This window comes from Equus przewalskii, chromosome 18 (assembly GCF_037783145.1).
Source record: "Equus przewalskii isolate Varuska chromosome 18, EquPr2, whole genome shotgun sequence".
Lineage (NCBI taxonomy): Eukaryota > Metazoa > Chordata > Mammalia > Perissodactyla > Equidae > Equus > Equus przewalskii.
Window position 1 is genome coordinate 14,062,873 of NC_091848.1, and position 27,741 is coordinate 14,090,613.

At 38.7% G+C, this 27,741-nt stretch overlaps 1 protein-coding gene across 10 annotated transcripts in view; it reads left to right on the plus strand.

Annotated features, from left to right (window-relative positions):
- The window catches only part of FNDC3B (fibronectin type III domain containing 3B), a 357,265-nt gene that overhangs the window by 152,989 nt on the left and 176,535 nt on the right, over positions 1 to 27,741 (plus strand). For all 10 annotated transcript variants that reach the window (XM_070583136.1, XM_070583131.1, XM_008512875.2 and 7 more), the window contains exon 4: positions 17,159 to 17,235. In XM_070583136.1, coding sequence (XP_070439237.1) covers positions 17,159 to 17,235 — 77 coding nt within the window. The remainder of the gene's footprint in view (positions 1 to 17,158; positions 17,236 to 27,741) is intronic.

Genomic DNA, 27,741 nt, shown 5'->3' on the forward strand with positions numbered 1-27,741 from the left:
TTCTTCCAGCTGCCAGCCAGTAGCTTGCAGCAGTCTTTTCTCCTTGGTTTAGGACGAGTCTGTAAATTGTGGCTAAGATGTTCATTTGTGTGAGAAACTGGAAAACTTGTTGGATGTTAACTTTTGCCTGATATCCACTCAAAAGTAGAAGTATAAATAACTCATAACATTATTAGTACTTGCTCCCCAATCATTAAGTAAATCATTAAGAGACAATGAATGTCAAATAAATAGTAGAGTTTCCAGGGAGGAAAGTGACCAGAGCCCTTTGTGGATCAGGTCTGACCACTTTTTGCTTTTGTGTGCATATCCTTCTGACGGTTATGTTTCTGTTTGGTAAGTTTTCATAGCCTAGTCTTCTCCAGATGTATTGAATCGTTTTGTGAGTAGTGAATTTCATAAAATTGGGACATCAAAACATAGCTAAATGCAACTTTAGCATTAACAGTCATTCTTTTTCCTAAGTCTTTAGAGAGAAGATTTGTCTTTTAATTTCCTGGTAAATCTCATCCTGTGCAGCCCAGGTGAGGACGGCACAGGGGCGGTTAAAATCCAGAACTTTCTTCCTTTCCTGTGGCTGACATTAATAAGAATATTGTGATATGAACACCTGGGAGCAAGAAGAACAGAGGGAGAGATGAAACATAAATTGAAGGAATCTGGCATTTCTTCCAACCGCTGGAGAGCAATAGTAGTTAGAACTTTAATTATGATACACTTACAGCCGTCAGAGATTAGGTTGGCTACTGTCTACTGTCAGAAATGGCTTTTTCAAAATGTGAATAATACATGTATTTATTTTAAGCCCCTCCCCATATAGCCTTCTTCCAGAGGATGGGGGTGAGGAGGTAGATAGAAAGCAAGTGGAGAAGACAGAGGATAATTTATTTTTTTAAGCAGAAAGTATTAATTGTTTGTTAGTTATTACATTCCAAGAATTAATGAGACTAAGGTCAATGCAGACCTCTTTAAAACAAGGGATAAAGCATTATTTTTCATTATGTCGATACTGAGATTTAGAAAACGCGTATATTTATAAGACATGGCATTTTAATGCAAATCAGATGTTTTGCTGAGTCTGTGGGATGACCGAACTTTCCTAGCACTGTTTACGCTCCATCTTTCCAGAGATGATGATAACCTTAAAGTAAATTTTTTCACTTTGCTAAACAGTTGTCCTAAGAGTTGTGAACCAGTGGTTGGTTGTTTTCAGGATATGATGAAAGCTAGATCCACGGCTGATCTCAGAAATTGTCTTCAGTTTTAGATTTAGTGTGTGGTGAGACTGCCAGTCTCTTCAAAGGGACAGTGACCTGTCTTTTTTGTAAATTTTGGCTATTCAAAAAAATCTAAAAATTGCTTTATATTTAACTGAAGAAAACAAGTGAGTTGGTTACAGGAATACTGAGTCCAACTGAAGTACAGTGGATCTGAATTTGAAGTTAAAGGAGAATGGGGTAGAGTCCACTTATTTAGATTAGCTACTCTGTAATTATATCTTGGGAGTTTTGTACAGGAAATGAATTTTGGTAGTTCCTGGGACATTAGACTTAAAACTGGATGCTATGATAGATCCATATCAGGTCGTTAATGAGAAGTTTGTGATTGTGTCTGCAAAGCTCTTGCATACCCACTGGGCCATTAGACAGGTCTACAGGTTGGGATTATGAGCTTTCTGATTTCTTTCCATTTCTTCTTAAACTGTACTGTACTTGATGTATCTTAAAAGCGTATGTCCACTCCCATTTAAATACCTTTTAAATTGGGATGCATCTTACAATTGACTGAATGTCAGTTGAATGCAATTAGCATTTTTTTCTTTTTTAGTAGCATATGAAATTATGTTGCATTTCATTGGTAGTGAAATGTGATATTTATTAAAATATGCCCCTATACTACACATAAAAAGATGCATCATTTTTTCTTTCTTCTTCATGCTCTGTTGGGCCACAGTAGGAATTCCAGTCTTTGAATCACTAGTAAACGTAGACAAATTTTTATTTTTTTTGAATGGATAATCTCTCTGGGAACCTCATTAGTTGAGAGTTCTGTAAGTTCCTGTAAGCCCATAGCAATATAATTATCCTGCAAACATTGCTCATGAAAAACCTGCAGAGTGAAGTAAAATGAAGAAGCAAGCTATCACAAAAGGAAAGTTTTGTTTTTGTAAATGATAAAATACTTAGAAACAAGTATCTGAGTAGAACCTTTCCAAAATATTTTACAAATTGTATTGGCACTTTGAAAAAAATTCATGAAATTTCACTAACGTGGAAGGTAGTTACAAACCTTCCTGCTAGGTTTATAAGCTGTTGTATTCATTCTTTTTCTGGGTAGGGAGCGATGGAATAAAGGCCATTAAAGTTATTGTTGTGTTTCAGTAAAATGAATCAGTATTAGATTATTTTAGGGTTAAAGAAGACCTAAGTATTAATTTTTCTGAAATTCTGCTTTTTTGTAATACTTTTAAAAAAACTTCCTACCTACGTGCAAAAATTGAAAAGATTTGCTTAGGAATATCCAAATGGTTGTGAATGTTGAAAAGAATAAGGTTTAGGGCAGAAAATGTTCTTTTTCCTGGCTCATGTGAGAGAACTGTCAGCTGAGAAGTTATTTGCTTTTTAGATGTGTTACCCATATGTAGAATCATTAAGGTATTATTTTTATACATTCCTAGAGAGTTGAAATTTTGCCACTGACACATTTGCAAAAGTTGAGATTGAAAAACTATGAAGTATCTTGATTAAATCAGACTTGTCCTTTAATGCCTGGCTATTCTGTTATAAAAACCTTTGGGTTATAGTTACAGATAATGAGACTGTTTCATGTAGAGTGAACTTTATGCTATGATTTCATATAATAGTACACACACACTTAAAACATACACTAAAAGCATATAACTATAATATCGAAATGATTTCATATAATATAACATAAAATTACTCATAGCATATAAATATGAAAATACAAATATTTAAATAGTGCCTGGTGCTGATTCGAATACCGATGATCTCAATAACCTAGTACAATTCACAATGAAAAAACAGTGAAACCATGACCTCCCTCAGGTTTGAACTTGGCAGGACCCTGTTGCTCAGGCTCTGCCTAACTCTGCAATGACTTGAGTTCCAACTGCGAAGGCCCATGGGTCACCAGAGTCATGGAAGATTCAGTGATTCATCCTCATTGGTGAGCTGGCCATGGTATGGGCTAGAGGCTGGTGGTCTTGTTTCTGCCTGAACTTGACTGTGAGTAGATGAGGGCAGTGATGATTCTCCACACTTTGTGTTTACAGTGATGGAATGCCCTGTTTGTAGAACCTAAATTTAAAAAGGGCCCTAGAAAGGCAGGTTGTTAGAATGACCCATGCCAATGTGGTTGGAAGCCATTGCATAGAAGGAGAGGGTCAAGAAATTCCAAGTGTTTCTGTCTGTAGAAGAGGAGGCCTGAGGAGCTTTAACTCTCCAAGTATCTCTGAAGGATTGTTTTGTGGAATTGAGGTTACGTATAGTCTGTCTGGCTCTTCGAAACAGAATTCAGATTTCTGCTTATTAAAAGGGATAACCCTTTATCAATTCAGATTGCTAAAAAATGGAATTTGCTGCTTTTTGAGAAAGTGGACTCTCTGTTACTTGAAGTATTCTGGCCACTTGCTAGAGATTTTGTTCAGCAGTTCAAGACTTAAATGGGCTATTGGACTGGATGACAGATCCTTTCCCACCCCCAAGGGGATTCTGATTCTGTGATCTTGTCTGTCAACTAGAAATGTTTATAAAGATTTTATCAACTGCTCTCCTTGTTCGTAGATGCATAGTGTTTTGTATTAAACTATCACTGGTGGCTAGTAATCATATAAATAAATACAGTAATTGCATAGACTGCTTCTTAATAGAGTGCTATTATTCTGTATTTTATAAAATCCTATGATCATTTTGTTGTTGCCATGGAACTATAATAATAGTTGATTTATTATGACTAAAGCTAGAGGACTATTTTTAGCCAAATTATACTTATCTTTGTTAGTTGAAATATATTCAATTAAATACCCATTAAAAGGATAAAATTTATGGGACTTGGCTGTTTTTCCCTCTTCACTTTAAACATTGTGCTGAAATTAAGATTCGGCTAATTTGGCTTAAAGTCAGTACAAATGAGATGTGCTTCAAGGATCTTGAATGTGCTTAATTTTTTCCTCTCTTTTATTTGTTTATTTTTATTGTGTTCTTTCTGGGTCATTATTCCTCTTACTGATTGGTTTATAGAACACCTACATCAAAGTCCAAGGGGGTTTGTGGTTGAGGGGGCCCAGGAAGAGAGAGGTGCCAGCCTGTGGAATAAAAAGCAGATTCCAGAGGCCTGGAAATCTACATTTTTAAAAGGCCTCAGAGATTCTAGTGTAACTCACATTTGAGGCTCACAGCTGGAAGGATTTTAAGGATTGTCAACTAACAGCAGTTTTGTAGAATCTGTAAGCGTAGACCTAAATGACACCGATGCCATGCAGCATATTGCTGTAGAAGGAAGCATAGAAATTGTCAGATTTCTTTTCTTTTACTTTGCATTCAAAGGAGTTAGCCTAGACAGTTAAGTGACTTGCCCAAGGCCTGGCAGATTAGATCGCATATCCTCCTCTGAGCTCCAGTTGGTTTTGTTGGGATGGATTGAGAAGAGATTTTAAAAATACCATTTGAAAGCTGAAATGGACCAGTGACCAGCCTGTAGATTCCTGTGATGCTTTTTATGAGTTGCCATTTTGAGTGTCATGAGTATGTGGCCATCACAGACTTTTTAATGCATCACACTGAATTGGGAAATAACTCAGTCAAGATTAATTGGGTCTGTTTATTTTCTGGGTGTGGTTTTTTGCCTAGTTTGTAGTTCTCCCCACAATCCACCAGATTATTCCCCGCCCCCGCCCCTTCCATGTTAGGTATCTGTCCAGTTCCTCCCCTCTTTTCACAGAGAAGGTGAACTTTCTGCCCCAAACCATTCTTTTTCTTTATTATGTTTGTTCTAGCAACACATTGCCTAACAGACATGACCTCATATCTGTGGCCAGGAAATTTTTAATCAAATATTTTGATACCGTTTTACTCTTCTAACTTGGTAAGTAGGAGGCCGAAGGTATGTCTCAGTGGACCTCAGGATGTGTGTATATGCACAAGGGAGTGATTTTGCAGGTGAAATCAGGAGGAAGAGAAGTCACCAAGCACAGTGATTTTTTAAAGGCAGTGATGGAGATAACGAGATGAAAAAGACAAAAATTCAGGTGGTCTTATGCTCACAGTTTAGTCGGAAGAGGATATCTGGAGAGGGATGGGTATTATCTGGACATTTTGCCTTGAAGGGATTTATGAGTTGGTCCTGTTTGTGTAGCATGTATATCTGTTCATCGCTATGCTCTTGTTTAACCATTGGTAGTACTGTAGCTGAAAGTCTCTTTCTGATGTATTTTTGTTGTTTTTATTGAAAACATTGATAATTTCCCCTTCTCCCCTTCTTCCCTATCCCAATATGGCCTAGTCTTGACCATTCCTGATTGGCAAACTGAAGGCTGGTAGTTGTCTAGATGTGGTAACTTTAAGGGTTATCCATTCTCTTGAAAAGCCTGCTGTTTTTTTTTCAGCTCAAGAAAAACAGCAGTGAATCAGCTAGGAGATCTTTCTAATAACCTATTCCCCATGTGTAGACCCTCCGTTTTCATTTGTCTCAGGTCCCCTTAGTAAATGGAGGTTGATATTTGAAAGCAAGATTGTAGCCTTTTTAGTCAAATGGTTTGTTTCTGCGGAACCAGTGTGCCAGGATTAGGAAGCATCTACGCCATAAAGCAGTCCGCTGCCCCTCAAACAATGACTGTGTCAGGTCATTTTTATGGCTGAGAAAATTGCCTGTCAGGGTGACCCAGCCTTCCTGCAGTTACTGGGAGGCATTTACTGACCGCCTTTGATCAGACTTCAAGTGGGAGAATCTCACCTATTTGTAGCTGTTGTTTACTGTCAGTCCTTAGCCTGCCCTTTGTTTTTCGCCTACAAACTAAAGAGTAAAAGCAGCAGGCTGTGTAAACATGGCGGGTCTGTAGGCCCTTTCATTTACTTTCCTGGCTTCCTCTATGTGGTTTAGGTAAGGCAGAGATGAGAACTATAAATTGAACTAGTCATCTCAAAGCCCGTTATTAGGTCTCAGGCACTGGACCATTTAGAGAATTTTTATTAGCAATCAAACCACTTTTGTCAAATTAAGTTAATTTCAGAAGATTGCCGGTCTTTGGTTGAGAGACAGCTTCCAACCTGACATTGGACGATTATGAGTGAGCGAGCAGCCTTCTACATTGGCGAGAAAATGGCTTCAAGTTGATAAACTGTGATTTGTGTTTTATTTTATGGAACATTTGGTTTATTTTCTCCATTTCCGTAATAACTATTGGTTTTCCTTAGTAGTTCTATTTCATGGATCCCAGACATTTCTCTTTTGCCTTTGTATTTGAGGTACATGAGTTAAAAGAACTAGGTTAGTAAACCGCGTTGGAATGTTGTCAACAAAATGCCTTTAGGATGTTGTCCACGGCCTTCCTTTATGGCGCGTACCCTCCCATGGGCAGCTGAAGAGCCAACCCAGAGAGGCTAAAAGGGCTCCTCTGTGGTTGGCTTTGTAAACCTCGTTACAGCAGTGGATAATTGAGCTCCCCTCAATATGTTGAGTAATGGTATGTTGGTAAAGCTCTACGTTATCCTTATTTGTAAGTCACCTTTCAGGTGGGTGATGTTTTTAATGTTCTTTCATTTTTGACAGACGAGTAATGTAAAACAGATCTTGTAAGGGCGGCAGTCACATACTGTTGTCTGGTGAATAATTTCAGTGCTGTTGTCACACTTGCCCCTCTGGAGCGTGGCTTTGGAATTGTAAAGTGGAGCACAGGTGAAATAGGACGTGCACATTTGCCCCTGAGGTCCTCACGGAGTTGTTAGGAAAATTCTATTTGCTGTCCTATCCTTTGCTTGCTGTTCTGTCCCACTTAGGAGAAGCGGGCCTTGTGGCCAGCCAGATGGGATGGGAGTGTGGGAGGATGGGGAGGAAGAGTGGACTAGGTTTTGTTGATCTCTTTTCTCTTTCATAAGCCTTCCTAAAGGCACAGAAAGCTAGTGAGAGAATAAAGGCAACCCCTTTAAAATACCAGGGCCACAGTGAAGAAGTTCTGCTCCATTCCTGCTGACACGTCGCTTAGTTGCTCTCCTGGCTTTTCATGAACAATCTGTCTCTCTGATTCTTTCCCAACAAAATTAATAAGCTTAATATATTTCTTTAAAAACACTAGTTTGTGTTTTTTCTCAGGACATTTAAAATGAAATTTTACATACTCTGCTCTAATACATTTTTACCTTCAACAAGACTATCTGGAGGGTTCCACTGGAATTATGCTCACCTACTCCAACTCAGTTTTCCTGGTAACTCCCTCTTGAATCTGTTATTAGCTGGAATACCCGTAGTTCCTGGTCCTCATTACTCTATGTGAGGGGCTCTGATGCCCTTGTTGGGCATAAGAGAAAACTTGCTGGGAAAGATTGGCTTTTAAAGGCTGTGAAATGAAGTGCTTAATGCTCTTTCTGATGCTCTTATTTTAATTTTTCTGCTGGTATTTGCGGGGCCTTTTCTTTGGAAAATATCAGAAGCCTTCTGTCTGTATTACTGAGTTGTATTTGTATCATGCCTCAGAGCTTTGAAGTTTGTGTGGGTCCTGGTTTAAGCATAAATAAGCAAATCCATGGATTATCTGCCATTAACACCTGACATTGAAAATCAAAACAAAGATGCACTGAATCTTAGTATTCATGTGGATAAGTTTAACTGGCAGGGTGCTGCTGAATGTTTGTCATCTGTACACTGGGCAAGTTTGTTTCACATTTGGATAGGGTGATAAAGTTTAACATGAAGAGTGGGGCCCTGCGACCTTGAGAGACCCAGCTTCAGCATCAGGCTGGCTGTCTGGAACCCACTGTTTGGTTTTTGTTTTGTTTTTTTCCAAAGATCAACTTCTTGAACCATTTCTCATAGGCCTTCTACCTAATTCTTGAATCGTTTTTATTGCTAGACTAGACTTGTACCAAATGCTCATGCTGCTTGAGATATCTGGGCTGTCTGCCTGCCTCCGTGCTGAGATGCACAGTGTCTGTCACAGAAACCTCAGGCCAAAAGCAGGACACAAAGCTGGCTTGTCCCCTCCCCCACTTTTGTGCACCTGTGCATTACTCATTCTGCATGCCATTCTCTCCATAATTAAGAACAGAAATGCTTGTTCTCCTCAATGTCATTGTGTCCTTGGCATCCTGCACAGGGTCTGGCAACTAGAAAGGTTTGTGGAACCGAACAAAGCAGCAATCCAGAGTTCTGAAACCAGGAGTCGAAGGCTGTGTTACCGGCCTGTCTCATAGTACCCAATATCTTTGACAGTCCTACAGCTTGTATTTCTGTAGCCCTGAATTTAAATCAAGTTCTTTTAAAAACTGTGTTAGGCTATCACGCCTGTTATGAATGGACTTGCCAACTTCCTTTACCATTCATTGCCAGTCAGTAAGAGTTTTAAATATGCTCCTTCTGCCCACCCCATGGATAATTTTTATTGTCCAGCTTCAGAACTCTTGGCTTCTAATGAAACAATTGCCGCTTGTTTATGTAGTAGTTTGTTAGTAACATATCTGTTGTAACATCCTCTGCATGGCTTTTAATTCCTTACAGCATCTTGCACAATAATTGTTTATTGAATTGAATTCAATAAAATATTAACCGATATTGTGATCACACAGTAATTACATAGATTTCATTAACATTTAAGCCTTAAAACAACTTGATAAAGTAGTTTTGGTAGATACCTCAATTTTTTTGAAATTGAGGAAAATTTGGATTTATGAAGTTTAGTCTTATGTGAGAATTAAACCCTTGTCTCCCAGCTCCTGATACCCTTTTAATAGCAAAACAAGTTCAAAGGGGAATATGTGGGGAAAAAAGACTTATGTTTCAAATTGGTGGAACAGATTTCTTAACTGATACGGCACCTTCTTGCATTTTGAAATGGTTAAATGATAAGATAGTGGTGACCCATTCTTCAGGAATTCTGTCAGTAACTCAGTTTTGGTTCTTGGTAGTGGTTTACTTCAGGAAGGTTTCCGCAGGAATCTTTAGTCGTTGGGCAATTTGTTGTTATGATCACTTGCCACTTTTCAGGACAATGGGTGAGCCAGACTAGAAATTCTTGTAATAGAGCCAATGTCAGAGAGATGTGGAGGATCGACTTTCAGAAAACAAGGGCTGGTGCTTGATTTAGATAGACCTGTGTCAGGACATTTAGCGTGTTAGGCACGCCCAACTTTCTAAGGTTTCCTAGAAACTAGGGAAAGGTAACAGGTAATTTGGGGAGAAGTAGAGGGTTTGGATTGGGGATGGGGAAGTAGATAACTATGGGAAAGCAGCCATTCTTTTTCTTCTTTGGTCTTTAGTTTTTAATAATTATAATTATAATTCATGTATCTTGAATATGTTACATTCTAAAAAGGGAGATAGTATTTCCAAGCTACAAGATAGGGACGTGTTTTTAGAAGAGAAAATGTGGAGAACAAAACAACTAACTTGCTCATTTGAGAAACTGTGTAATTCTTTGTCTCTGTGGTAAATAATTACTCTCTGTTAACCTCTTTGTTCATGCAGTATTTTTCTTCTGTGGCACAGTGTTAAAGTTGTTTTGAAATCCCATTATTTGGCAATCCACTGTGCTAGGTACTTTATACGCATTACATTTTCCAGTTCTCAGAACAACCATTGACAGTAGCTCTGGTCATCCCTTTTTGTAGGTTGGAAAAGTGCGGATCAGTCAGAGATTTTAAGTAACTTGCCCAAGGTCGTGCTAGGAATGGTAGAGCCCACACTGAACACAGGCCTCACCAGCTCGCAGGCTTTTCTTCTTTGTGTGCTCAGATTCTGCTCTTTCCAGCCTCTTTCTTCTCTGGCAGGATGCCTTTGGGAAGAAGACCTTGTTACAGGTTGGAGAGACCAGTGTATCTGAGTCAGAGAAATGTGTCATCTATACCTGGCTGTGTATGAAAATTAACCCTTGAGAGAAAATGACTTTACAGCAGCGTTTTCAGGAACAGCAAATTTTATTCTTGAAGGAAGGTAAAATTAGAAACAACATTGGGCTAAAAACTAGAAGAATTGAGTTCTAGACCCTGTTGTTTCATCATCTGCCTGCTGCTCGGTGTGCTTCTGTGCCTCAGTTTCTTTATTTGCAAAACAGTGAGATGTCTACGAAATCCTAAGGGCCTTTTAACCGATCACTTCTGTAACTGCTTACGTGTCCACCGGATGATCATCTTTTAAAATCTTGCTAAATTTAAACAGTGCCGAAGTGCCTCCTTGTGTTTATTTGTTTATATGTCTGTATCCCCATAATTAGCCTGTCAGTCCTTTGAGGATAGAGAATGCGTTTTACTGGTCTTCGCATAGCACAGTGTCTAGAAATAGCATCCTCCCAAATATGAATGTGGAAGGAATGAGGATGTGTTCTAGGAGATTTGTACTCTGTTGCTTTTTGGTAGATTATTAGCAACCCCAGTTTTACTGTCTTACAATTCTTTAGTTACATGCTCGTCTCTCTTTTAAAAAAAAATATTTTTATTGAGGTGAAATGCACATAACATAAAATGAATTATTTTAATTCATTGGCATTTAGTACATTCACAGTGTTGTGCAATCACTGCTTCTATCTGGTTCTGAAACATTTTCGGCATCCCGAAAGGAAACTCTGCACCCATTAAGCAGTTGCTTCCCAAATCCCTCCCACTCCTTAACCCTTGGAAACGACAGATTTGAGTTCTGTCTCTACTGGTTTTTTTATTCTTGATATTTCGTGTAAATGGAATCACACGATTTGTGACCTTTTGTATGTGGCTTCTTTTACTTAGCATAATGTTTTCAAGGTTCATCCACATTGTAGCATAGATCAGTACTTCATTTCTATTTATGGCTGAGTAATATTCCATTGTTTGTATTATATCACATTCTATTTATCCTTCATCCCCTAAAGGACGTTTTGGCTGTTTCCACCTTCTGGCTGTTGTGAATAGCGCTGCTGTGAACATGTGTGTACATGTACACGTTTGAGTCTCAGTTTTCGATTCTTCTGGGTATATCCCTAGGAGTAGAATTGCTGGGTCATATGCTAATTTTATGTTTAACTTTTTGAGGAAGTGCCAAACTGGTTTCCACAGCAGCTGTCCTGCTTTACATTCCTACTGGCAATTGTACAGAGTTCCAATTTCTCCACTTCCTTGCCGACACTTATTTTCCGTTTTTCTGAGAATGGCCATCTTAGTGCGTGTGAAGCGATAGCTCATTGTGGTTTTGATTTGCGTTTCCCTAATGACTAATGATGTTGAGCGTCTTCTCATGTGCTTCTTGGCTATTTGTATATCTTTGGTGAAATGTCTGCTCAAGCCCTTTGCCCATTTTCAAATGGGGTTGTTTGTCTTTTTGTTGAGTTGTGAGAATTCTTTATATATTTGTGATATAGGTCTCTTATCAGATATATGATTTGCAGACATTTTTTCCCATTCTATATTGTCTGTTCACTTTGCTGATAAAAGTCTTTAATTTTTATGAAGTCTGGTTTATTTTGTTGTTGTTGCTTGTGCTTTTGAGTACAGCATCATGAAAATATACCTGTGTTTTGTTTTGAGTTTTGTGATTTTACGTCTTATATTTAGGTCTGTGATCCATTTTGAGTCTATTTTTGTATGTTGTCAGGTAGGGCTCCAAGTTTATTCTTTCTGTTTGGGACCTCTTGCAATTCCATATGAATTTGGGAATTGGCTTTTCCATTTCTGCCAAAAAGACCATTAGAATTTTGAGAGAAATTTCATTGGCCTTGTAGACTGCTTTGAGTAGCATTGCCATCCTAACGATATTGAGCCTTCCGTTCCACGTCTTTATTTGGGTGTTCATTCATCCCGTGTATTTAGGTTGTCCTCAGTTTCTTTTAGTGGTGTTTTGTAGTTTGTTGGCAAGTCTTTCACCCCCTTGGTTAAATTTATTCCTACATCTTTTATTCTTTTGGATGCTGTTGTAAAAAATGGACTTGTTTTCTTAATTTCCTTTTCACATTGTTCACTGCTGGTTTATGGAAACGCAGTTGACTTCTATGTGACTGTTGTACCTTGCAAACTTATGGAATTCATTTATTAGCTTTAGTAGGTTTTTTAATGGAAGTTTTGGGGTTCTCTCTGCATAGGATTATGTCATCTGCGAATAGAGTTTCCCTTCTTCCTTCCTAATTTGGATGCCCTTTTTTTTAAGCCTAATTGTTCTGGCCAGAACTTCTCGTACAGTGTTGAATCGCAGTGGTGAAAATGGGCATCCTTGTTTTGTTCCTGATCTTAGGGGGAAAGCTTTCAGTCTTTAACTGTTGAGAATGATGTCTGCTGTGGATGCTTACCGTCTTTTAACCCACTAAGTCAGAGGTAGTCAAAGTGTGGCCCCTGGACAGCAGCAGCTATACCGCCTGAGAACTTGTTAGAAATGCTAACTCTTGGGAGCCACCCCAGACCTGCTGATTCTGAAACTTTGGGAAGTGGAGCTTAGCAGTCTGGATCTTAAGAAGCCCTCAGGGTGATTCTGATGCTTGCTAACATTTAAGAACTGTTGCACTAGAGGTTAAGCTTCTTGGAGGTTAGAACCTGTGTGTCATTATCTTTGTATTCCTTTTAGTTCTCTTGTGGGATTAATCAGTGTTGAATAATTAAGAAAAGAACGTCAGTGGTCCCCAAAGTGCCTACATAATCTCTTAGCTTGTCTACGTGTCTTGAGTCACCATGAATAATTGGAAATTCTTTATTAGACATTCACAAGATTCATCAGAAGACCTCACATTTCATATTCAGTCTTAGACTCATGGTAAACAGCGCACATACACTTTTATTTAGACAGTTTCTAGTGGTAATTATTTTCACCATAATTATCTGCTTACCTACTAGCTGTAGCCTTGTCCTTATGACTATTCCTTCCAGCAAGAATTTCTCTTTTTTGACTTATTTAGAAAGACTCGAGGGTCACTTTTACAGAGTTTATTGGATTTTATAACATGACTATTTTGCCTTTGCTGTATTTTTCTCATTAGTTTTCTTTTATCTTGCTGTGTTGTGATCTTGGTCCCTTTACATCCTTTTTGAACAAGATAATATTTAAGGTAATAAGATAAGAATGTGATGTATTGCTGCTAAAGGCTGTTGTTGAAAATAGCCAATTGGACACACCAGTAGCAGTTTATAGACAAGTATGATAATAAAATTCTGTTTATTCACTACTTGTTACCTCATAGTGAGTACTTAGCTTATAAAAATGCTATTTAAACATGTCCAGAATTGTGATACAATCAATTATTTATAGCTGGTCTTTTTCTGAGGTTCGTTTAATTGATAATTTATAGCCTGGATTCCCATTTTCCACCACTTTTAGGTATCTAAACCTCTATTTGTACATTTACCTCGAGTCAGTCCAGTTAACTCTGCTCCCAGAATGGGTGAATATTCTGCAGATAGCATCAGAGCAAGGGTTAAGTAAATGTGTGAGCTCTGGGGGATCCCTGGTAGGAGGGAAGAAACACAGAGTGAGACAGAATGGGCCCACAGCCTCGGCGGGGGCTCAGAAGCTCTCCATGAGCATGTGTGGTCCTAAAAATACCATATTGCTGGGCTTTCCTTCAGTCTCTTTGATGTGGGAGTAAAGTCATAGGATCGTTGCATGAATTATTGATTGAATAATTAAGCAGCTTGCCAACCTTTCTCGTTCAAGGTTTGCCGTAAGTACTAAATGAAAAATCAATTCATTAACATGCTAGCAGATTTTTAAGATGTTACACTATGTACTTGCATATTGCATTTAAAATTTTTAATGACTATACACCAATCATAGTTCTTGTTTGTGTCTCACATCTGTTCAATGAAAAAAAGAAATTCTTGACTGTTGAAATCACAGCCTAAAACCTGAAATTGATCAAAATTCCCAAGGCATTTTTTCGTGGTGTTGCTTGGCTCTTAGCGAACATTCTACTTCCAGTTCTAGAAATTGTGTATGTGACATTTCTCATCTGTCTGTGGAAGAGTTCATGTGGTCTCTAGCGGAGCTTCTTAATTAGTTTCTCAAAAAAAGAAAAAAACTCACTGACAGTATTTTGGAAGTATGTTTGTTTACATTTGTTTTAAAATTATTTAATCTGTACGTCCATATATCTTTGTAGACCTGTTTGTATGTAACAAGAGCGTTTAATTAAAGGGGGCTCCAAATACCTTAAGAGATCTAAAAACTTTTTTCAAAAAGTTTAATAGTTCAGTGATTTTGCAGTATAGTCAGAGAGGAAGTTGGTTTGTTTGAGAAGATTGTGTGGCTTTTTTTTCCTTATAGCCAGTGTTAGTGGTTTGAGCAAGAAGAGAACCATTTTTCACCATATTCTGAGGGCTATATCCTTTCAGTCTTGTATGTCTTGAGGGTATCAATTAAAAACAAGTCAAAATGACCTAGTAGTTGTAGAAGTTTAGGAAGATAGCTTGTGTTTTAATTAGGGAAGAGTTAGAATAGTATCAGGAGGTTCTCAAACACAGACAGTTGAGCAGAGGACAGGCAGCCTCACTGATTGGCAGATAAGTATTTAGAGAGACAGTAACTTTTCTCATACCACCATGGTGAATGGGGTCTTTCTTTTTTTTTTAGACTAGTTTTTGAACTCCTGAATGCCTGTGGGTGCAGTGGTTTATTTCAGAAAGGAGAGGAACCTTGGGGTTCCAAGGCACAGTTGAATTTCAGAAGCCATTACTGTAAATTTCACAATGCCCTTTGAAAGAGTTTTGATGACACTGACAAGAGGAAGGGGGAATAAGCATGTTAAAGTCATTTGGCTACTTTTGAAATCAAGGCCAGGAAGAAAACATTTTCCGGCTGTAAATCACTTACTTGTCCTACATTCTTTAAAGCATTTTATACAAATGACTTTAACAGTTTTGGGGGTCATGCCTGGGGTTAAGAGACTATTTGCCTGGTATACATTTTGGTGATTAAAAAGCAATACTTTATTGAGGTAGTAGCTTTTCTTTTCATACTCTGTTCTGTGAAATATTTGATATTTATCTGATGGGGAAGGTTTGCCTCTTAAGTCAATATTGTGTGAAGTGTATACTTGTTGATTTTATGCGGTACAGGGACGTGTGCTATTAAAGAAATCAGTACTTAACAATGTAATTATAACAAACAAAAAGCTGTAAATAAAATTTTAAGAAATTGTGAAGATTCCTAACATTTTGATGAGTAATTATTGTGCCATGCATTGCTCTAAGTGCTTTTGCATGTATTATTGAATGTAATCTTTAAACCCAACCCAGTGAGGTAGGAATTGTTATTCTTATTTATAACTGTTGAGAAGTGAGGCTCAGAAAGGCTAATAAGTGAATTGTCCGACGTCACCCAACCAGTATGAATAGTGAGCTGGAGGATGAAACCAGGCAGAGGCCGTGCTCTTGACACTTGCTTATAGAGCCAAGGACATTGACCGTTGGATTTCACATAGCGCTCAGGCTAGAAGGCTGAGATATTGTCTATGATTTTTTTTTTAGTGATTTAATTGAAGTAAAAATATTCAGTATATACCTAAATGTCTTGATGGTTTTGGCCAAAATGCCGCCGATGAGAAAGATGGATTTGGAAGATGGATTGGGAAAGTGCCTTCAGTGGTGGTGGATGTATTAGTTTAAATCATCCTTATGGGGTCATGCCGTTATCCATTCTTAGGCCATCGTCATCTTCTGCTTCAGATGATTGTTGGTGTGTTAGCATGTGAGAGTCCGCTGTGGATTTGTGTATGTTTATACATAGAATGTAAACGTGTAAATATTAACATCTTTTCTGCCCTGCTCCCATGTTTTTTCCCATACTTGCGGCCCTGTTGACAGGCACGCCAGCATTACTGTCCCTCCAAATCCCCCGCTGCTCCTCTCCTGTGAAGTGGTTATAACACTGCTTTGTACTGTGAGGTGAAAGGTGCATTATGCTTACATGTAAATGCAGCATTGGGTGGCAGGATCTGTCTTCTTTTGCCAAGAAAAGTGTTGTATTTTTCTTGGTTTTTGTTACAGCTGAGCAATTTTCATTGCCGGCAGCACCACACACATTAGGAGAAAGCAAATAAACAACACAAGGCACTTGGAGCCAGGAAGTCGCATCTCAGACTAGAAACACAGTTTTGGATTGACAGTTGGGAAGTGGGGTGCTAAATGGGGAAGCCAGCTACCAAACTGAAAACCAGTGACCGTGAGGTTCTTGCCCTTCTAGGCAAACCATTTAATCGTAGGACCTTTGGAAGGGGGTCAGAAGTTGATTTCGATGTTATGACACTCCGTTTCTTTGTAATTAAATATTAACTCAGTCTGGGTCTTAGGTAACTGAGTGTTGCCTTGCCATTCGTTGTTTGTCTTAGACATGTGATTAACATTTGTTGAATTTAATATTTTGAAACTAACCTCTCGTTAATTGAATGCTTTACTTTGACGTAATCCAAGTAAATTTCGCATGAATATTCCTAATAGTGCCTAGATTTAAAATATGATGTATTTTTTTCCCTGCCTTATAACATGAGGCATACCAAATTCAGTGTTTTAAAGGTTTCTTCTATTTCCGATTAATGGCATGTTAATCGAAATGAAAATTGTAGACCCAAAGTCTATGGGAGCTTTTTAAACTAGAGGAGATCAACTCATTTAAAAAGTTATTTGTTTAAGCATTTTTTAATAATACATTCTTTCAAAGTCAAAAGGAAAAAAGGAAACTTTGCCCCACTTTGTTAGAGTACTCTTACCTGAACAGCCTTGGTTTATGGAACTTGAAGCTTTAGGAATTATTAAATATTTATAAAGATGCTCATAGTTTCCCCCTCCCCCCTGACTTGAATAGCTGAAGAATTTGTTTTTATGTGTGGTTTCAAGTTTAAGGCACAGTGTACCAATTACTGAAGAGAAAATAGTCAAAGTGATTAATTCTCTTAAGTTTTGGTAATATTTTGGAAATGACCAATGATTATTTTGAATAATCTATGTTTCTTCAAGTGTTAATATGTTACTCTTGCCTCTTTTAGGACCTGCTGAAGTTCCCATGATGTCACCCAATGGATCCATTCCTCCCATCCATGTGCCTCCAGGTTACATCTCACAGGTGAACTATTTGATGGACTTTTCCACTCACTATGGACACTGTCATTGTTCCAAGAGAATATATGTTGAGGTTTCAGAAGCGTATTCCAGGATGAATTTAGTTAGGATAATGCTAGAGTTGTCATCCTTTTTGTGGTGCCATACAGCCTTTCCTGAGTCCTGCTACTTGACTTGCAAGAGATTCGGAGGGAGGAAAACAAAGCAGGCTGCTGGGCTGCCCTTAGCCGCAGTGGGTTTCACACTTGACCGTTTGACAGAGATTCCTTCATAGAGTCTGCTGCCTGAGAGATTTCCTTCTATCTGTACCACAATTTGCTGGGGGAAAAAATGCAGAGACTTATTAGTAAAAATATCAAAGGAGACATTGCTAACCTAAATAGGGCCTGCCCTCTATTATGGGAGTCCCATTCCTCCATAGTGTGGCATGACCTGGGCTTGATGAATTACTGAGTATGATGTGAGAACTTGGCTGTTTGTACTAATATTTCTCTGAAATTTGATTTTCTCTGAAGTAAAATAGCAATAACAATGGAAAAGTAATAGCAATTTCAGAGGGATGTTGGAAGGATTAAAAAATGTTAAAGGATAAAATTCTATCCTATACCTGAATCAGGTTTAAAATGTTCACCGTGCCTGGAACGGGGGTGTCATTATATACTGTAGCTTTTGTCCTGGGCTCGGCACAGGTGAACGCCTCATGCTTCTCCCTGTACAACTTTCTTCCAAATACCTAACTACCAACTCTTTTTCTCTCTCTTTGCCTCTTCTGTTCTTTTTTACTGATTATAAAGGCATCCTTTACTCATTGGGAAAAAATCAGAAAAGACAGACGAGTACAAAAAAGAAAATATTTATAATTTTACTGTCCACAGAAGATAATCATTGTGTTAACATTTTTTAGATTATGTCCTTCCAGATTTCTTTTTTTCTTTCTATTCTCTGTTTCTCTGTCTACTTTTAAAGTGGTTTCAAAATCTGTAATTTTCAGTTTTTAATGATTTTGCTAGGGTGAAAAAAATTGGCAGCTACATAGGAAAATTACTGTGAAGTGCAGGCAGGAATCAAAGAAGATTTATCCTTCTCTGATGTAAAAACTTATCCATTTCTTCACTAAGCCATAGTGCAGCCACTATAATTTCATTTTTTCCATTCCTACTTTTACATGAGCCAATTTGACATCTTTTTTCTTTTTGAGTAGCCAGAATGTTGGCCGGTCTTCCCCCTGTTGCAAATAAATGACTCGTTCTACACAAGTCTTTGTAAATAAGAATCACTGTGGGGAGAAAAGGGTGGAGACCAGGCCCTTGTGGCTAGAACACGTGACGTCACGTCACCAGTTAAGTAACAGAAAAAAACAAGGAATGTAGAATTCCATTATGTCTCCTCCTCTATTTTGAGGAAATGTTTCATTCCATTGAACCAGAGTACAGTTCTCACCATTGTGATGGCAGGAATAACACCTCCTTTTATGCTAAAGGTCCATTTAAGGAATACCAGTGAAAAGTTGAATGTTCTCACGGAGAGAAGCTGCACTGTGCTTTTTCTTGCTAGTGGTGTTGCTGTGATTGTACGAACTGCAAAACATTTATTGGGAGTCCTAGAAAAAACAGAGAATTTCAGATTGTGGTATATTTCTCGTTCTGAAACGTCTATATAAAATTCAAGTAGAAAGAGTAGAAGCAGAGCTGTAAACTCACTTTCATAAAGCTGATGATGGAAGCATCGTGAGACACTTTCTCAACTGAGAATTATCGCAGAAAGTGCTGGAAGATATTGGAAGAATAGTAAAAATGGAATAATTTGGATTCTGAATTGAAAAAGAGAAGCAGTCTGTGAGACATGTCTTCAGCTCCATTTAGATTGGGCTCCCTGGTCAGAGGATGGGCCCAGAGTTGATGACCTTCGGTGGTAGCACTATATCTTTAATGATATTTGACAGGGAAGTGTCTGAGTAATAGACATGATGACTATGAAGAAAATTGAGAAACTGATAGGATGTGTGTACAACGTCTTCTTTAAGGCTGACTGCATACACACTTCAACGAAATGAGGAGGATGGAACCAAGTATAAAATGTCTTAGGAGACTTCTCAGCCCCAGGAGATCTAAGGAGAAAAATGCATTGTTGTCCTGCAGTTGTAGAAAGGAAGAATCATCAAAAAAAAAAAAAAAAAAATTCCCCTCCCACCTGGGCGTAATGTGAGAAATGCCCAATACTAGTGTGTCCCTATGGGAGTCAGTTCTATCTCTTATTCCCACAGTCCTTTTCCTCAAATACATGTGACTTCCTTGTTCAGGTCTAGAGTTGGGCGTACATTGCATAGAAGTGGAGTTCGAGTTCTCTAATGTAGATTATGGATCCTTGATACTCAACCCTGCTCTCCTTTCCAGGGTGACCTCTACCTGTTGCCCCACATTGCTGCCTCCTTAAACTTCTGTCCCCTGGATACATCTGGCCTTTTCTCCACTACATACTTCTGCGCCCATTATTTCCCTCTTCTTGGAATACTCTAGAGCCCCTCTTTGTCTGACAGTTCTGTCCTTCTCGCTCAGATGCCCCTCCTCATTGTGACCCTTTCAGAAGCTCCAACACAGAAATGATTGTTCTGTTTTTTCAGCATTTTTGGCACTTTGTCTCCATCTTTGTCATGAAATACAATACATTTTATAACCATCCCCAAGAACTCTTAGCGCCTCACTGGGACTATATCTGAGAAACTAGAACACGGCCTGGTACATAGTAGGTACTTGATAAGGGATAAGGGTTTTTAAATATATGCGATTGGCCAACCTGAGATAAAGTAAATATAGGAGAGGTTCATAGATTTGCAGGTTCAAGTAGAACAATAAAACTGATAGCTGGAAAATTTGCCGGATCAGAGTGATGTATACCGGCAAGTTCTGAATGTGGATTTGACAGAGAGAGGAGTGCCAAGACAATTCAGAAGAGAAAGGGATAGTTTCTTCAACAAATAGTGCCAGGACAACTGGATATGCAAATGCAAAAGAATGAAATTGGACCTCTACCTCATGCCATATACAAAAATTAACTCAAAACGGATTATAGACATAAGCATAAGAGCTAAAACTATATAACTCTAGGAGTAAAATTTTGTAGCCTTGGATTAGACAAAGGATTCTTAGGTGTAACACCAAAAGCACAGGCAGCAAAAGAAAAAAAATAGGTAAATTTGACTTCATCCAAATTAAAACTTTTTGTGCTTCAAAGGACACCATCAACAAAATGAAAGGAAAATTCATTGAGTGGGAGAAAATATATGTAAATCATATATTTCAGGAGCAACCTGTATCTAGAATATATAAAGAAATCCTACAAATCCAGAATAAAAGGACAACTCAATTTGAAAATGGGCAAAGGATCAGAATAGACATTTCTCCAAAGAAGCTATCAAATGGCCAATTTGCATATGAAAAGTTACTGGACGTCATTATCCATGAGGGAAATGCAAATCAAAACCACAATGCAATGTACTTCACACATACTAGGATGGCTTTAGTCAAAAAGATAGATAATAACAAGTGTTGGTAGGGTTATGGAGAAATTGGAACCCTCATACACTGCATGTGGGAGTGTAAAATGGTACACTTGCTTTGGAAAACGATCTGTCATTTCCTCAAATTGTTAAATAGAGAGTCACCATATGACTCAGCTATTCCACTCCTGGACATATACCCAAGAGGAAAGAAAAATATATTTCCACACAAAAACTTATACCTGAATGTTCACAGCAGCATTATTGATAATAGCTCCAAAGTGGAAACAACCCAAATGTCTGTCTGCTTTTGACTAGATAAACATGATGTGTCATAACCATACACTGGAATATCATTTCAGCCATAAGAAGGAATGAAGTACTGATATATGCTAAAACATGGATGAACCTTGAAAATACTGTGTTAAGTGAAAGGAGCCAGACACTAATGCTGTATACCCTATCATTCCATTTATATATAACGTCCTAAATAGGCAAATCCATAGACACTGAAGGTAGATTAGTTGTTGCCAGGGGCTAGAGGAGACATAATTAGTGAGTGACTGCTTAAGGGTGTGATGTTTCTTTGGGGGTGATGAAAGTGATCTGGAAGTCAGTAATGGTGATGGTCACTCAAGTCTGTGAATAGACTAAAAACCACTGAATCAGACACTTTAAAAGGACAGATTTTATAGTATGTAAATTGTATCTCATAAAGGTGTTGTAAAAGAAAGAGGGAGGGAAAGATAATGACTAGTCCTAATTATTAATCAGCAAACAGTGGGACAGCTGAGAAAATGGCCCAGCCTATCTTGGTGCTGGAGGTGACGATGTTAGTAACTCCTCTGTAGGATGTGCACTGTGCTGAGTGCTTGTCTTCATCTCTGGTTTTCACCAGTCTGATTTTCCACACGAGGAAGCTGAGACCCTGAGTAGAACCAGGATTGCAACCCAGGTGTTTGTTTCTGAGTTTACTGCCCTGTTTCCCACTATGATGTGATCTCGAAGTCAGCGACAGAGCCTGCCTTGATGGATGCATTTACTTTATCTTGCATTGCTTTCTGACAGTGTGAGTGTGGATGTGTGCTGTGCCTTCTTATGCATCTCCAGTACTAAAATACCAGCTACTCACTTATGAGACGGTCCGTTATTCTAAGAAAATTGAAGAGGGAGGCAAGTAAATGATTAAAGATGTTACATTAGTAAGTCTCAGCTGAGTCAATGGAGGAGTTCTTGATTGTAGCATTCATTACATAATTCACTAGCTGAAAGTGCTGTAAAGATAAATTGATCAAATTGACAAAATACAAATGTCAGTAATGAGCAGATAATCTTACCATAAGACGAATATCTGGAGTTGAAGGGACAACTGTGTTCTGCTCTGAGGTGCAGTCAACAGCACTATGTGTTCCTAGGTTGAGAAGGACTGAACCCATTTACTTTAAAGATACTGTGGACTTAGGGGAGGAGAACAGAGGAATCTTGTCATTCCAACTCAGCAGGCTCTGCTGTCGTAGGCTCTTCCATGTTGTATGTGTGTGTTTTGTGCTTTACTTTTTAGTGCAAGGCTGGGAGGTGTTTGAGGAAAAAGTAATCTGAGGGCTTCAACTTGAGAAAAAATTTAGGCTTTTTTTTTCCAGTTGTCAGAAAGTGGATTTAGGTAAGAGGGAGTTCAGTCTTATCACACTCATCACCATCATTTCCATTATATATAAACGTTGTTAGTCTGATTAGGGTTGAAACCATGGGAATACAGGGCAAATCCTACAGTTGGGAAGACCATGGACATTACTTGGAGAGGCCTGTTTCGCATCCCGCCATGGCTGCTCCCGTGTAACTTTTACAGATTCTTTCCCCACATATGGGAATACCTACTTGATGTGGTAGAGGTGAGCATTAAGAGAGATGTCATGTGAGGTGTGTAGCCCAGTGGGCGTTCACTGAGCGGTAGCTGTTGCAATGAAGAAGACTGCTAGAGCAATTTCAGTGACAGTTTGGCCGTTTGCCTTCCTGAACCCATGTTGAGATCACATAGTATGAAGCAAATTTTTCCTTTTATTCTATACTGGCCATGGTTTTTCTCAGTTTTTTTAACTTCATCATTAACTTTTTGAATAATTTATATATAAAAATTTCTTAAACAGATGTCTTGAGTTTCATTTTCCATGCCTCCATAGTAATTTATGAAACATTTTTCAAATGTTACAGGGAAAAGCTTCACATAGACCCAAAGATTAAAAAAGCATATAAAAAAGAAAAAGTGAAACATCCAAGTTAATTTTCTGTCATTTGGGAAACCATCTCTTCTTTTTCCAAATTGATGTAACCTGAAAATTTCAGATAGTAGTTAAAATAAGTGTTTTGGGGGTTATAGCAGAAGTACACACTTTACCTCATTCCATTGTTTTGGGGATTAGTTAATGGATAAAACCTGTTGCAATTATATATATTCCATTGCCCTTGTCCAGGGAGAGACGAGAAATCTATTTAAAAATGCATTTAAATTTTGGTTTGGTTGGTCATTCTCCAATGAGGATTGTTTCAAGAGTCGGCCAGAATCAGAGCCCCTGTGGAGAAATAATGGCGCCTGTTAGGTGGAAGCCCGGGAATGCTTTCCCCCATTTTGTTCAGCCAAGAGCTGAGCTATAAACATCAGCCTCGACTGCGTCCCTTTGGTAATTACAACCTGGAATTAAATCAGTGGTGTGTTTCACCTTCAACACTGTGAAAATGATGAGCAGAAGGGACCATGGGGGATTGCCCTTTGCCCTGACAGACCCATTTGGCAGCCAATAATAAAAGAATTGGAATCTCTTTCAAGGCTTTAAGTCCTTGGGAGGAATTGATTTTTCTATAGGAAGTTAGGAAAATGTTCCACAATCAGCAGAGTGTGTGCGTGAGGGTTGGGAGCTTGTGAGGAAAAGAGCAGAAGACTTAGTGTCCATTCTGCTTTAGTTTCTGTTATCAGCAGATTTGCAGCAACTTTATTTTTCGTTTTCTGGTTTATTTTGTCTGAGGAGCAATTACAGAGAGGGTTGGCAATGCTAAATTAAAAGATGTACCAGGGAAATCCCCTGCCCTCAGAGCACGGTGCAGTTTCCTCTTTCTGAACCTTGTCTGTCTCTCTTTAGTCTGCATTTTCTCTTGGATTTCTTTCCTTTGTTTTGAGATCCTGGCATCCTGCTGTAGTAGAACACTGGATTAGCAGGAGGAAACATGAGCACAGGTGGGGCTTTGCCTCCAACTCCCTGTGTGATTTTAAGAATATTTTAAGTTAGTTATATGGGTGTTTCATTTGTTTGTTTATTTGATCATTGTTAGTTGTCTTCCCTTTTAGCATTTAAACTCCACAAGGCCAGGGACCCTAGTATCCTGTTCATCACTGGATCTCCACTTCCTTGCAAGGTGTCCAACACATAATAGGCATTTATCAAGATTTGGCTGGCTGGCTTGTTGAAGTCTTTTTTTTTTTTTTCACTGGGGAAGATTAGGCCTGAGCTAACAACTGTGCCAATCTTCCTCCACTTTATATTTGGGTTGCTGCCACGGCATGACTGACAAGAGGTGTAGGTCTGCACTCAGGATCTGAACCTGTGACCCTGGGCCACCAAAGTGGAGCGCACTGAACTTAACCTCTATACCACGGGGCCGGCCCTTGTTGGAGTCATTTTTATCTTGTGGAGGAAGGAGGGGAAAGGAAACTGTTTGACAATATCTGAGAATTTTTTCTCATCTAAAATTAGGTGATTCTCCTTTACTGTTCCTATTCCTTAAAAAAAAGGAGACCAAGTGAGAATCTAAGTAAGTTCTTAAGCAATCAATACCAAACCAGTGTAGTGCGCTCCTTTGTTATTCAACATTCTATTGACAAGAATACTATTGTTCACTTCCATACAAAAATGATAGTTTTTTCTCATAATAATAATATTGAGACAGTGTCACGTTTAGAAATGACTGCTGAATCATTAGTAAGGATTAAATTATGCACATTACATTATAATTGGTTTTATTGCACATTTATTATGGTCCTTCTAAAGTTAGTAACCCATATTTCTCATATGTAACAACTCTTCTTAGAAAAACTTCTTTGCCTGATGTGTTGGGTACAAGACTTTACCAAAGTTAGGAGAATTTTATATTCCTACACACTCTTTGAAACGCATCAGCTTTACAGACTTGGACTTAAATAATAATATAGTTACTTTGCTCTGTGATAGATATGGTCTGAATATCATCACCACGGATTCTTCATCCTTTCTTGTGCCATGGAACCCATTCACATACTGGTGAAGTGTTTTTAAATGTAAAATATAAAATCAATAGATAAAATCGAGAATAATCCGCCTGTGTTTCCATGTTCATGAATGTGTCTGAGAAGCTGGACTGAAAAGATGTGATTGGACATCTCTTCTGTGCTGATCCGTGGAGGGTGCTGAAGTAAGACGAACAGTTACCACCTGCAGATTCCTGCTGTTGACAGCTTTGTTAATATCTTTTTTTAAAATAGTGACACCAATTGAATGCTTTTTATCTGTGAAGCACTTTATTTTTTTAAAAATTGTATCACTTTTTTTGGTGAGGAAGATTGGCCCAGAGCTAACATCTGTTGCCAATCTTCTGTTTTTTTTTCCCCCTCCCAAAAGCTCCCCGTTATATAGTTGTATATATCCTAGTTGTAGGTTCTTCTCCTTATTCTATGTGGGATGCCACCTCAGCATGGCTTGATGAATGGTGCTAGGTCCACGCCCAGGATCCGAACCAGTGAACCCTGGGCCCACGAAGCAGAGCACACAAACTTAACCACTCGGCCATGGGTCCAGCCCTGATAGCTTTATTAATATCTTAAAGGCAGCTCAATTTGGCACAAATTAAACCATCAGTTCTCTACTTTCTGTCTTCTGACAAATATCCTGTTCCTTAAAACAGCATTTCCATTTACTCTGAAATTATATTGCTCAAAACTCTCTGGATGTAATTCTTCTCATTGGTCCAGTGTTCTTATGTGACACACAAGTATTGGGGAGGATTACATTTGATTTTTGATCTTCAAATGTGGTTCTTTTTGGTATTTAGGTTGTTGATATACAATAAAATAAGACAGAAAAGGCACAGCATTTCCAGTCAGAGTACTAGGCTATGAATCTTGTCACCCACTTAGCTGGCCGTAAGTTACTTAATTGCTCCTGAAGATTTTTTTATCTAGAATTTAAAGCTACGATGTTGCCTATGTTAGAGGCTCTTCTGAGTATCATGCACATTAAGTTCTGTGCCTGGCACTTCATAAACTATTAAGTGATATACAAATCATAGGAGTTGTCATTGTCACCTTTAATTGTTATACTGAATTAATCAGTTTGCCATTTTGCCTTCAACATCAATATCCAGGGCTATATTTCGGCTTGAAGAAGAGGCCTCTCAGCTCTCAGCAGTGTCTTGAGAAGCCTAGCTCTCTCTAAACAGGAGCCTGTCTATCGCCTGGCTAGACAGGGTTCAGGCAGCTGAAGTGTGAACAGAGCTGGAGCCAGCTGAGGACCCAGCCTTGGTTCTGCGGTTCATAAGATTTGTCTCAAACTATGCCCCCTCGGCTGTAGCGTCACATATGTTACTGAAGTAGTTGCATACCACAGAAGATGGACTTGTTTCCATCCTCCTCTCCAGCCCTCAGTGGCTTTAGTTATAAATCATTGAGTAATCACCTGGAGAAAGCCAGGTGTGTGTTAACGTACTGAAAGTTGATTTCATTTATATATGCCCTAGTTGTGCTCTTTTTTCCAGATTAAAGATTTACGTAAGTGTGAGTAGCTTGGCTTGCTTCCGTATGTATAAAAGTGTTGGCACTTAAAAAGCCAGCAGCGTGGGGATTGCCATTTATGAGAGTGTCTCCTTATCTTAGTCACCTCTGGAGCAAGCATGTCTGGAAGGCTCATGACCAGAAGTACTGAGGACAAGTGCTGTATCAGTACCTTTAACTCGTGATGCCCTGTACAGCCACCTCAGATTTGTTACGTGAATCTAACCATCCCCCGCATCTGTACCTTAGCCCTTGCCTGGAGTTGGCGTGTGGGTTAAAGATTAAGCACCAATGGAAAATTTAAAATTTCTAGATATAAATGTGAGTAGGTAAAATGGTTGGGTAACGTTTGTTCATTCATGAATCACCTTATCACTTAAAACTTTAGGTTTGGTTATCTATAAAGTGGATGAAATTGGTTGTTTACTTAACCATTGGCAAGTACTGGGTTGTTTTTTTCTTGATTCAGGAGACGATATCTATTATCAATCTGTAACCACTCTGCAAGATAATGGTTTGATATTATATAAAGGGCCCTTAGAAACCTAGATGTGTCACCAATAATTTATTTTTCCATTTCGCGGCAAAAATAACCATGCTGTATGGCAAAAGGAGCTGGTCCTAAACCTAGAGAGTTTATTGTCTCAGAACGTTAATGATAAGGAAGCAATAGAAAGAGCAGATATGATTTCATCAGTGTTAGCCGTTACAGATATGAAGAGAAATGAGATTGAGAAGTAGTGTTTGTGTTTTCAGCCACAGTTGTAATCACTGAATTTGAAAAGACAGAAAAGTAAGTCAGGAGATTTAGGAAATATGTTCAATTCTGCCCCCAGTTTTAAGTCAAGTAGCTCAACTTCATCTGTAAAACAGAATGATCACTTGCTCGTGTAACTCGTTGGTGGCTCTTTGCGTATTCCTTTCTTCCAGTTCTCGCTTTCTTCTAATGGTGCTTGGGTGATGGTGGTGGGACTTTCATCCATAGCAGCAAAAAGGGGATGGACGAGGGAAGGTAGAGTCCTTATGTTTCAGATCTCTACCCTCCGTGAAGAACAAACTTGCTTTTCCTCTTTCGTATCGTTCACTGTGTTAGAAGACGCAGAGTGAGGAGTTCGTGCAGAAAGGAGAGGTGGGAGCCAATGCTCTGTATTCTTGGTTGGTAATGAGTAAAACCCCTCAGCTGCATCGAGGATTGCAGTAGAACTTCCATTGGAAGAGTATAA